At 31.2% G+C, this 12,900-nt stretch overlaps 1 protein-coding gene across 1 annotated transcript; it reads left to right on the top strand.

The window, feature by feature from the left end:
- The first annotated feature begins 1,409 nt into the window (after positions 1–1,409).
- LOC143049867 (uncharacterized) lies at positions 1,410–7,969 on the top strand. Its single transcript, XM_076223630.1, has 5 exons — positions 1,410–1,581; positions 5,288–5,349; positions 6,148–6,288; positions 6,571–6,813; positions 7,707–7,969. Exons 2-5 carry the CDS (start codon positions 5,289–5,291, stop codon positions 7,958–7,960), a joined length of 699 nt encoding a protein of 232 aa, XP_076079745.1. The 5' UTR covers positions 1,410–1,581; position 5,288; the 3' UTR covers positions 7,961–7,969.
- Positions 7,970–12,900: the final 4,931 nt, after the last annotated feature.

Raw genomic sequence — 12,900 nt, 5'->3', positions numbered from 1 at the left:
TGGTAACAAACCAACAAAGCTATTTGATTTGCTTTAGTGATTCCCTTTATAATCAACCATATTTTTCCACAAGCACTCCCCCTCCCCCACCCCTAGATCCGCCTATGGTTTGGAGTGGCTAGCATTTTATAAATTGACTGTGCATGTGTTTTCCTAAATTTTGGTACGATGTACATCCAGTTTTCAAATTTATGAGGTATATGGAAGCAGTTTAGATGCTGTTTTTGTTAAAAAAAAAATATATCACGTTTCGTTTGTCCTATATTGTATATAGGCCCCGCCACACTTTGGTTATAGTTCAAGTAACAAGATAAATGACGCTAGTTATGTTTTAGAAGTAATGTCACAGGAAAAGGAGTGCGAAAAAGCACTAATTCTGTTTTGAGAGGGTGGTAAAGGAGGTACTGAACACAGAAACACTTGAAATAAAAATCGCAAAAACCCAGCACGAAAAATAAAAATCGGGAAAACGAAGCACGAGAAATAAAATCTAAAATATTAAGGAAATAAGCACCAGAAGTTATTACTCAGCCGTTCTTGGAGATCATGTAGTCATTATTAATGGACATGAAGACCATGAAGCGTCTGCTACTTGAATCTGATTTGAAAAAAAATTAAAATTATTCATAGTAATTTGACGAACTTTATAACATAGCATACATATATAATAAAAAGTAGAATAGTTACAATGAATATACAACAATTTCTATTAGATTACACAAGTTTCAGAAGGTATTAAAACACACTGCCTTTGAATTAGTTATTATCAAGTTACTTTTAAATCAAATGCGGAACAATGAAGCACGACGGCCACGAGAAATTAAGAGCACCGACACGAAACACGGAAAATAAATAAGGGGGAACACGAAGCACGTGCATCGAACCAAACACTAGAAAACTTGAAATAAAACATCAAAACACGAAAACACGTGAAATAAAACGGCTGAAAACGTTGCACGAAAATAACCCTTTACCACCCTATTTTGACCTTACAATATATCGATTAAAAGTTAACAAACCTTTTTTTATTATTTTTTTTATTAACAATCATATATATTTTCACATCTTCTTATTTTTATATCATACATAAATCAAGGATTTGTATAGTTACTATGCAAATCCTTGAGAAAATCAGGAACCGACGTATATGTTAGATCAGAGACATATAATACACAGTCTCTGGTTAGATATACTGTTCCCAGATAAAATGAATTAGAAATAAGGTATACAATTTCTTGTTATTATTCATGTGCTGTACACATGCACTTACTATAACATCACCCAATTCAAACGAATGGAAAGTTTCCGTAAATTTAGTTAAACGCAATTATTTTTTTCAAACTTATTTACCCCTTTTCGAGCCCCCCCCCCTGACATTACTACATGACCCCTCCCACTTTAATAGAACTATTGTTATTGTATAATCTGATTGGTTGACACACATTCATGAGCTGTTCGTGTAAGTCTGCATAAATAATGTGTGTATAATAGTTTTATTTACACATTTATAATAACACGAGAAGATAAAGCAGTGAGTTGGAATTAAACAAAGAGTGACAGGATCTCTGATTCTTGTAAAAGGTTTGTAAATCCATATTTTGAATGATAGATTTTGATATTACAACAGATAATTGATCATAATTAATAAATCAATAAATATTAAATGCATTTCGGTTAATTGTAACTAAGTTTATAACAGTATACTGTGCTTTTGGTAATGATAGCTGCGCAACCGAACGTAGCTCAGGTCCGTATGATATTTTTTTTTGACAATTTGTTGACTATGGTCCGCACAGAAAGACACACGCATAGTCCAAATAATTATGACGAGGCGTCAAAGAAAAAAAATATAATAGCCTTTCAAGACGTCATAAATTAATTATTTGGACTAACCTGGTCCGCACAAATCGGAAAACAAATTGGACTTAGAGCGCACAGGGAAACCCTTTTATTAGAGTAATGGTACCGCTGGTATAATATTGATTGCTTATTGCCCTTTTTGCGTATTCATGATAACATACTTTTCATTTTCTTTGTGTTATATTCCGTTGTTCATAAACCCAATTTATATAAAAGGCATGTCTATACAAAATGTGTGTGTATTTTATCTTGTGAATTTATCTGATATGAACAATAGAGGAACAATAGACATAGACCATAAAGGTTTAAAACTGAGTGGACAGTCAATGATAGTATCATATGTAATTCAGATTTATTAATTTTTTTCAATCATATGCACTGATGAAATAAAAAAATCCCATCAAATTCCTTAATATATGCATTTAACTTTTAACATGTTTAAGCCTGGCCTTTACATACATGTATCTTTGAAAATAAACAAAAACTAAACTTTTCCAACAGCACAGGTTTGTCTGCACTCAAGAGTATTAGTATTTTTCAAAGTGTAAACACGCCCATCTTTGTTCATTGTTACCTATATTATATATCATGTACAACTGGATGAACTGGTCTAAACATCAACCCAACAATGTTAGATCTGTAAATTTGCTTTCTATCATGTATATGCACAAGACGAACAGAACCTTCAATATATTTCTGGAAATGTCTTATAATAAAATATCTATACTATAGAATGAAACCTGGTATCTGTTTCTTAAAATGAGGGGGAAATAATCTGTCAAAAGAGGTTCCTGTGGTCATTGTGGTAGCTAAAGTTGCTCACAAATATAAAAAAAGAAAAGAGATGGGTTAGGATTGCCATTGAGACCAATGAATTATATGATTAATATCCACCAGTATTCATACATTTGAAACATTTTCAGTTTTTGTGTTGTTTAAATGAATTGATTTAAAGCTCAATCATGTCTATAGGACTTACATTTTTGGTTATCTAAATTTCCTCTATACACTCGAAAAAAAAGCTTTTGAACTTTGAACTCTTTGAAGGGTTTTAAAGAATTTGTCATGATCACATGAAGAGAAAACAAAATTTGGTTAGGACCATCCAGAACTGGTTTTAATGAGTTTTGTTACACCATTATATCATTGATCTAAAGTTTTACTTTGCTAATTTACTTCCTACATACATGTATATATATGATATATCATTCACAGAAAAAGGTATATTAATTTATTTTTTTTAAATATTGTCCTGTCACATGATTGCATTTTTTGTTCTCTTTTCCTTGTTTTTAGGATGATTATAAAATAAAAAGGGAAGTAAAATACATAAAAGAAACATTGAATATAAAACATGATTTGTGGTAAAGCTAGCTATATTTGAAACTAAAGGAATGATGATGGAATAATGTTGAAATACTGAGTTTACAGGCAATTTTAAAAAGCATTGATCATTGCATGAAAATTGTTATTAGAAACCAAAGTATTTTTTTTTTATGTTTTCTCCCAACAAAGAGAGGAAAAAAATGATGTAACCTCAATGGTACAAACAGACCCTACAGGGTCAGGGGAAATCAATAATTATTTTTGCATGGCATAAATTCAGCAGCGTGAAATTAAGTGACCTACTCAAGGGTATTACCATGCTAACCTGTCAAAATCAAGCTGATTTCCAACTGTATATTGATGTTCTACAGACTCGGTGTGTGTTTTGTTCTGGTTGATTTGGGAGACTTGTAGGGGAACCATGCATGCTTCAGTAAATTCTCTATATCAACCAAATTTTTTACCCCAAAAAGGGGGGGGGGGGGGGCAGTCACCCTGGACCCCCTTTCCCCTATAAAATTTGCCTCTAATTTTAAATGGTACTCCAGGGTCTCTTTGTGTAGACGAAATTCATGTCTGGTGTACAAAATCATAAGCCTGATATCTTTGATTAGTGTTTTTTTTTGTAGACATAGTAAATTAAAGTTCATTTTAAGATAACATACAGTAACTGTTGATTTAATTGATTTGAAGTCAGTTTGTTTGATTAATCTTCCTCTCATATGTTCTTCCCCTTAATAAATCAATTTGTTTGTACATTTTTTGTCATGGTTTCAATTAAAGTGGTAGTTGGGGAACAGATTTCATTTTGCTTATCACGATTACCTAATCTTTTTTTACTAAAGTAGCGATAAAACTTAGATGCAGTGCAATTCATTTAGAATTTTGAGGATCTTCTCTACTCAAGAGAATTGTACCGATTCATACTGAATTAAGTCATTTCCCCCAGGCATTTGCTCATGGTTTGTTCATGATAGGGTTGTTGGAATTTTGGTGGAGTCACTTTTATCAATCTAGATCTAGAGTTATGCCCTCCATTCTCTAACTTAAGTTTGCCTCAACCAAATATTATGAAACTTATACATAATACTAATTATCACAAAAATCAAGTACAAATATGGGTGACTTCTCTTTTACCATTCTTCAGCTATGTCCCTTTATAACTTTATATGATACATGTATGTAAGCGGGGGGGGGGGGGGGGGGGGGCTTCATCTGTGACCCACTGACACATTCCCCATTTATTTATATCATCATTTAACCGACAATCTTCTTACATTTAAATGACAATTCCTTTTACCCTTAAAATAATTGACTCTGATGTTATCATGATTATAGATTTCTAATAATTCAAATAGAAAATCCAATATTTTAAAGTGTTCATTTGTGAACACATGCTGGGTCAATTATACAGAACAATGGTACTATGAAGTGTTGATTATTGATTTAGCCATATGTCAACTATAATATAGACAATGCAAATGATATGTCTGTATTCCTGAGCTCAGTTTCCTATTATTACTGTTTAATCTTTATGGAAATGAATGGGGATCTAATGAAATAGGAAATGTCATATCGAATCAGCCTCCACTTCAGCGGTTAAATTATCCAAGTTTTTATATGCATTTATTTTTTGTATGGGAATTTACCATATATGTATTATATGTCACTGTCCCAAGTCATGAGTCTGTGATTTAATGATTGCCCTTGGTTGTTGTCTGTCAAATTTGTTATTCAATTATTGTTTTGTTATAAATTAGGTCATTACTTTATTTTGGTTTGACTTGTTTTATATCAAATTTTGACATAAAATCAATAATTTTAAGAAGCTTAAATAAAATTGAGAATGGAAGCTTAGTCTAATGCATTGCTTACCAAGATTGTATCTTGTAGATCCATTGTGTATTTAATTGTGAAATTTTGAAGCTTAGTTTTTAAAGCTATATAGAAAATAACATATACTATACTTCATGTACTTATTGAACTTGTTGGACAGTTGTGAAAACTAAGTGATACTTTTCATTTTTACGGAAAATTTGTTGTTTGCAGCATGACAATGCTTAGGTTTAAGTTTTATTTTTTTTTTAATTTTTATTTTCAGAATGAAGTTTCAGGTCGTTTTGGTTGCAGTAGTGCTGGTTGCTGTTGTTGCAGGCAAGAAAGGTAAGAAAGTTTTCAGTGTATAAACATGTTCTGCCTTTTACCTTTTGGTATACTAATTTTTGAAAATTTTCAAAACTAAACTTTAAAAGAAAATGAGACAACTCTCAACAAGAAACCAAATGACACAGAAATTTAAACAGCTATATGTCTTCAACAATGAGCAAAGCCCAGCATACCTCATAGCTAGAATAATAGGCTCTGAAATCACAAATGAAAAAACAATTTTAACATGACTAATGACCTTAAATTACTGTTAAAAAAATGAACATAAAACAATATGTAACACGTACAGCAACAAACGACAACCACTGAATTACAAGCTCCTGACTTAGGACAGGCACATACATACAGAATGTGGTTAAACATGTTAATTAGGGATCCCAAACCTCCCCTAACATGGGACAGTGGTGTGACAGCTAGTACTACAAATGAAAGTTCTTTTTTCAACAACAAAAAAAGCAGGGAAAACTTCTATAACTAGAAGAAAGTATACTGAAAAAATATGGAAAAAATAATATTGATTTTCAAAAGATTAACATATTTCACATGTATGATGCATGTATCAGAGGTTCAGAATTATGATGAATGATAATTAATAAAAGTTAATCATGTTTAATTTAAAAAAAAAAAAAGGAACGCATCCAAAATGGACTGGCAGATAACATAGAATTCTTATGAGCTGCACCCCGGGTAACGCCTCAAAAAGGTTGAAATAGTTTTCTCTGTGGAATAGTATTAAACATTTAACTATAACTCCTTCGAATTTGACTAACAATCTACATACATATGTATTTATAGGATGTAAGTACGACAAGGGACAGTGGGGACCATGTGATCAATTAACCAATGAAATGAAGAGAACTATGACACTCAGAGAGGCCAAGGAGGGCTGTGAGGCTACCATGGAACAAACAAGGGAATGTAAACAGAAAAGAGCAAGTAAGTAAATGTTAATTTGACAGTCCCTATAGCATGTATAGACTAAAAAATCTGGCAAAATTGGATTTGTCGTCTACTAAAATGACATACATGTATAACCACTATCATGAATATTTCTTGAATTTATACAGCAACCAAACTACAAAAAACTAAAGACATCTTAAGGTAAAAAAAGAACTTAGGACATGAAGGAGGTATAATTGCCCCTTCAAGAGACAACTATCAACAACAGTTCAAAGAATGAGCATGAAAACAACTAATCTATTTGTTTATTTATTGTAGATTGTAAATACACTAAAGGTAGCTGGGGGGAATGTGATACTACAACAAACATGAGGTCAAGGAGCATGACCTTACGCAGAGGTGACCCAGAGTGTGCTCAAACATCAACACAGACTATCTCATGCGAGAAGTATGATCAGATCTACAAAATGAAGGATGAAAAGAAGAAAGCAAGAGAACTGATGAAAGCTGAAAAAAGGCTCATTAAAGACATGCAGAAGAAACTGAAAGAATTACACAAAAGTAAGTTCATTGTATATAAAACTGAGAATGGAAACCGGGAATGTCATGAATGTGTCAAAGAGACAACAACACAATGAAAGAGCAGAAAACATGTACATGTATTGCATGGAGAGTTGTCTCATTGGCACTCATACCACATCTTCATATATCTATGCACATGCACCCTATTGCAATACACATCAATAATCATCATTGATCAATTTAAACTTTTTTGCAATGATTATGTCATGTATAGAAACTTAGAATAGGTAAATTTCCCCTTAAATGCATCTATTTTTAGCTTGTTTTTACTTCTTTTACTTGCTCTTATTTTACAAGCCAGTACCAGAAAGTTTTATCATAGAGAAGGTTATACCTGTTGAAAAATTATATACTCCATAGTCAAAAGTCAGTAATATGAAAATAGTCGATTATAACCTGTTTATGGATCCCATAGAAATATTGTGTACCATGCAGAACAAATTTAATAAAATCAAACCATGAAAATCAGAAAGAAAAGGAAAACAAAGAATACAAACACTTTTATGTATAAAAAAGAAGATGTGGTATGATTGCCAATGAGACAACTCTCCACAAGAGATCAAATGGCACAGAAATTAACAACTATATGTCACCATACAGCCTTCAACAATGAGCAAAGCACATACTGCATAGTCAGCTATAAAAGGCCCCGAAAAGACAATGTAAAACAATTCAAACAGGAAAACTTACAGCCTAATTTATGTACAAAAGATGAACGAAAAACAAATATGTAACACATAAACAAACGTCAACCACTGATTTACAGGCTCATGACTTGGGACAGGCACATACATACATATTTTGCAGGTGTTAAACACCAAATAATCAATCAAATTGTTCTATTTTTATCTTTATTATTTTTACTGCTTCAGTGGGATGTACATATACTGAAGAGGTCAGCGAATGTAACCAGGAAACACAGAAAGTGCGTAAAACCTTCACATTCTCAGGTGATACCAATACCTGTGTAATGGATCCCGTAGAAATCTCATGTACCATGCAGGACAAATTTAATAAAATCAAACAAAGGAAAGAGCAATTAAAATCAGAAAGGAAAAACAAAAAAGACAGAAAAAACAAAAAAGACAAAAAAAGGAATCATAAAAGAGGAGGAAGACAAGGTTAGATGAACAAATGTATTTTGGGGATAGTTGACAAAATCGTGAATTTTCTTAGCAAAAAAAATCTGTATATAAATTATTGGATATTCTTTTCCAATTTTCTTTCAAATTGTCAGCACACAACACGATCTAGTATTTAAGATCATATGAAAGCTTCTTAAATTATAAGCAATGACAACAATACTTAATTGGTACCTGAATTGAAGCAATCTGTAGAAGGATGTTTTTATTTTCCTAAGAAAATTCACAATTTTGAGTGGTTGTAAATTGATATACTCACTTTTTCTGAAATACACTTTAAAAAGAGTGAGTGTTTCAGTTTTGTTAGTTGTTTCTAGTTGCATCATTTTTATTTTTAGTAGATGTTTTTTTCTATTCTTGTTACATTGTACATAGCGTAGCAATTTTTAATTAACATTATACGAAGGGTTTTTCAGTAATATAACAATTTGCAAAATTGCAAACACACATCTGTTTTTTTAAAATGACTTTATTTTCTAGAGTTTTTGAACATTTATTGAAATATTTTGTAATTTGTACATTAATTTGATAAAATGAACAACTGAAAAATCCTAAGATAAAATATTTTGATAGAAAAAGTTCTGGTAAATGAAAATAAATTAAAATTTTCTGAATTTAAATTTTTTTTTACAAGTATGTGTTAATGTCATTTTTTTGGTACATTTATTTATACATTAATGTTATACAATCTATACTTAATTTTAAAAATCTTTTTTATCAATTTTTTATATTAAAAATCACGAAAATATGTAATCCACCGATTTTTCTTTGTATTCCTCACTTTTGAGGCATTTCCATCAATTACCATAGAAACACACCTTGTTCTTTTATGCATAAAATGACATCAGATTTAAAAATGACTCCCTGGGACAAATAAGATCATAAAGTCTCCATAATTGTCATACTGCCATTAATTTTAACAGTATTAGGTTGTATTTCATCTAGTCAAAATTGCTCTGATGTGTCTGACCTTTTGTAAAAACTGGCAGGGCCCATCATGGTGCAGCAAATGTATACTTCTCCTGAAAGAAGGTGTTTAACAACTTTTACTATCCATAAGGTCTTACAGGGTTGGAGAAAATATATTTAAACTATTTTATGAAGTTTAAAATGTGTTCCATTAAAATAAGGGTTGAAGTTATATCATACGTTTTAATTAAAAGGAAAATTTCATGGCAGTAAAAATTTAATATTAATTGACTGGTTTAACAATTGATTACCATTGTGTTATGCATGGCTATGGCTAATGCATGACTTAGTCGGAGACTAGATCAAATAAATAAAGATCATATTGAGCTTAAATCAAGTCCTGCTGTTTTTTTAAACATGCGTTATTTTGATTTTGATGATTAATTTAGGTAGTTATTTTTAAGAAGAAATATGCACACACTTTTCCTCCCAAGTGTGTAATAAAATGTGTCAAAATTTTTATCATCGTTCAGATCTTCGTAAAACTTTTAAGAATACTACCTTCATTGAGCCTCAGTTACTTTATTGACTGGTTCCTTGTTCTGAATTTATTTTCTATGTTTACATCTATTAAAAAAAAATTACCAGTCAAATTTGAAAAAAAATTGTTTCATTGCAAGACTCATTACAAATACCTTAAGGCTAATGAAAAAGGACTTACAATGTTATGAATTTTTGTAAAACACCTCAGCCTTCAGAAGGAACGGTATTGCATGGGAAATTTTAAGGCCCTTGAAGCATTGAAAAATCTAAATCTTAAAACAATCTGAGATACAAGATGGCTGCTTTAATATCTGGTAGACTTCACTTTAAGCCTTTTTTTATTTTTTAACTTGGAAATCAAACAATCATATAGTGTATAATTACATCTTTTCATCAACACATACATGTCAGTTTTTATAACTTGTATAATTGCTGTTGTTATATATCGTTATATCATATTTGTTACATGTAAACATTGTATGAATTGTTTATTAAATCAGTCAATAAAGTAACTCATTTTTATTATAGTTTTGTTATGCATCAGCCATAAAAAATAATTATATAAGTTCCAGGTTTTCCATATCTGACTGTCAATTTGTCCTCTTTAGGTAACCTTAGGACTGTTTCATATAAACATACACGGGACCCAGGGAAGGCAACATAAATTTGCCACTATGGGTGGATGCGAAATATTGTGTTGAACAGGATAAAAATTATATAGGACTCTACATTGCTTCTATGGGTGATCACTCAGTTTTCAAAGTGCCTTCCCTAGGTACAATGTATGTTTTAATGGAACAGCCCTTATTTCAATTTTTGCATTACTATCCTCAAATGTTAATTCAGAAAACAGCTTCAGACATCACATACCATATTGATAAAGTATGATTTTCATTTGCAAAGCTAAAAATATTAAAACATTTTCTTAGGGAAAATTGTTTGGTATTCATACTAGCAAAAGTAAATAAAATACCTGCCTTTCAGATAATAATGAAAATCTAGGAACTATTTGTTATGGCTTTTACTGTTAGAATAGAATAGATTATTTTGTTTATTAATACTTACGGGTACACACAAAGTGATTCTACGAAAAACCACTCTTGCTATAGTGTTGAGTGAATAATCACTGTGAAACAGGGTGATTGAAGCCAAGTAAATAGAAAAACAAACAGTTGAAATATGTAATTTACAGAGAGAAGTCTGAAAATCACCTACAATTTTTAAAATCATCAGCAGGAGTGAATTTTAAGTGAAATACCCTGTAGAACTTAGATAGGATACAGCAATCCAATGTGTTCACTAACTCCATGTCAGGAGAAAGATTCTGCACAATTACTGGTTCCCAACAATCTACAGTTGTGAGGTCTATTTGCTTAAAAGATGTCATTCAACAATCGTTTTTTTTTTCTATGTAATATGATCACAGTGACACAATGCAAGGAACTAAGAGTAAAGTGTCCAAATTTGAAAGGTGCCTTAGGTTGTCAAAATAGCATACTAATTATTTTCAAATCTTATAAATCAATAAGGAAGACAAATAAAGGCAACAAACAAAAAATGAGTTGAGGGAATGACATGAACAGATGAACTAAACTAGAAATGGGGATACATCAGCTGCTGTGTGAATCCTCATTCAGTCAAAACATTATTTGAAAAAATGCCTAGTATTAAACTCCAAGGTTAGTTTGAAAATAGGGGAGGTCCACAAAATGTGACCATCAAATACTCCATTGTATATCAACCAAAGGGGCCTTGGTGGCCGAGTGGTCTAAGAAGTTACTACTGTAATCACTAGCCAGTCAAAACTGAAGTTGGGAGTTTGAAACCCATAAGTGTAGGTGCACTCGACTCCAATCTTAATTGACTAGGATTGTCAGTTTTCCTATGGTAGGTCGGTGGTTTTCTCTTGGAACTCTGGCACTCCTGGCCGCCATGAAATAGCTTAAATGCAGTGCTTTAAGTGGCGTTAAAACACCAAAAAATCCATCAATATATCAACCAAAAGGACAAATGTAAACCATCTGTCATCTCCTCACTTTGTAAAATTGGGAATAGGACACTGTCATGACTAATGGTAAAATTACATACCGGTATATGTATAAATGGACTTCTGGTATTCAGCTGGTATTTGAAGATCAAATATTGTGAAAAATTGTCTTTAAAACTTTTAGTTGTTGCAAGAAAAAAAAATTCCAGAAGGAAATTTTGAAAAAAATAGATTGTTTCTCAAACAAAAACAAAAAAACTCATATTTGTAAAATTAAAATATGTATATCTTCTTCATGTATGAACTTGAAACAAATAGTTTGTTCTTGTTTAAAGTTAATTTGACATCAGTAAAGTGGTTTTAAGTGGAAATCTGTCTGCCAACAACAAAGTTTTTTCAAGAATAATTAAGTTTTCTGAAGAATTTACATACATTCTAGACAAATGTTTTCCTACTATAAGGATTTCCGTCTAATGATATTTAAGCATAAACAGTATACCGACTGATTTGTTTCAATTTCAAGTTGTATCGGTATGCAAAATTTTAACAAAAACCTAAAACATTAACAATTTTACTATTTCTTGACCTTACAGAAGAAGATCAAGATGTTTTATTTCAATTAAATGGGCTCACAATATAATAAGGCGACAACAAAAAGAAACAAAAAATAGTCTACATACAAAGATCAGAAAAAGCAGTTTGAACAATGAAATGTTGCAACACGGAAACATTTTTCAGGAAATAAGATGAAAAAATATAATAACGATGCCCTAAAGGTATTGAACCTCTGGCAATTTACTGTATTTTCCAAAAATTGTGCACGGTTTTTTATTTACAAAGCAGCATTTTTATGCAGCATTTCTGAAATCAAGATACATATATTATAGCAGTATTTCCATTATTTACCAATGGTTATAATAAATGCAAACAAAAATGTCATATACAATGATGTACTAGATATTAAAAGATGAGATAGTTGTCCCAGTCATGCACGTTACGTAACTTATTCTGTGTCATATTTTTTCTAATTTAGTACATCGGCAATAGTGTTGGTGCATTAAGTGCAGTATTTGATCCAAATTATAAGTGCAAATTTTAAAGTTACCATGTATGATCTTTTATTTGTCCTACTTTATGTCAGACTGTTGATTTAATCACTTTGTGACTGGTAGGACTTTCCAAATGCTAATTCTAAAAATAGTTTTTTTGTGGTAGACATATAAAAGGGCAAATAAAATCATGATGTAATTTGGTTCTGGTCTTTTAAAATACTTGAATGCAAATATAAAGAATAATGGACAAGATATGTGAAGAATATAGAGAATACCGATCCAAGAGAAAAATTTATCTACAAAGTTCAAAGAACTAAAAAATTAAGGACTCCAACTCGACCCTCATCAAAAACCAAACATTAAAATACTTCCCCTGTGTGTTATCTTTCAGTCCACAATCAAGTTTATAAATGAGACATTATAATGATGCCAC

The sequence above is a fragment of the Mytilus galloprovincialis genome, chromosome 10, assembly GCF_965363235.1.
Source record: "Mytilus galloprovincialis chromosome 10, xbMytGall1.hap1.1, whole genome shotgun sequence".
NCBI classification, from domain to species: Eukaryota; Metazoa; Mollusca; class Bivalvia; order Mytilida; family Mytilidae; genus Mytilus; species Mytilus galloprovincialis.
Note: the sequence above shows the minus strand (reverse complement) of the source record. Positions and strands in the feature narration are given on the sequence as shown.

Excerpts from the sequence above, each read along its gene's own strand:
- LOC143049867 (XM_076223630.1), top strand. The coding sequence starts at position 5,289 with ATGAAGTTTCAGGTCGTTTTGGTTGCAGTAGTGCTGGTTGCTGTTGTT. Across the intron at positions 5,350-6,147 it reads TGTTGTTGCAGGCAAGAAAG|GATGTAAGTACGACAAGGGA; the intron begins GTAAGAAAGTTT and ends ATGTATTTATAG. Across the intron at positions 6,814-7,706 it reads ACTGAAAGAATTACACAAAA|TGGGATGTACATATACTGAA; the intron begins GTAAGTTCATTG and ends TTACTGCTTCAG.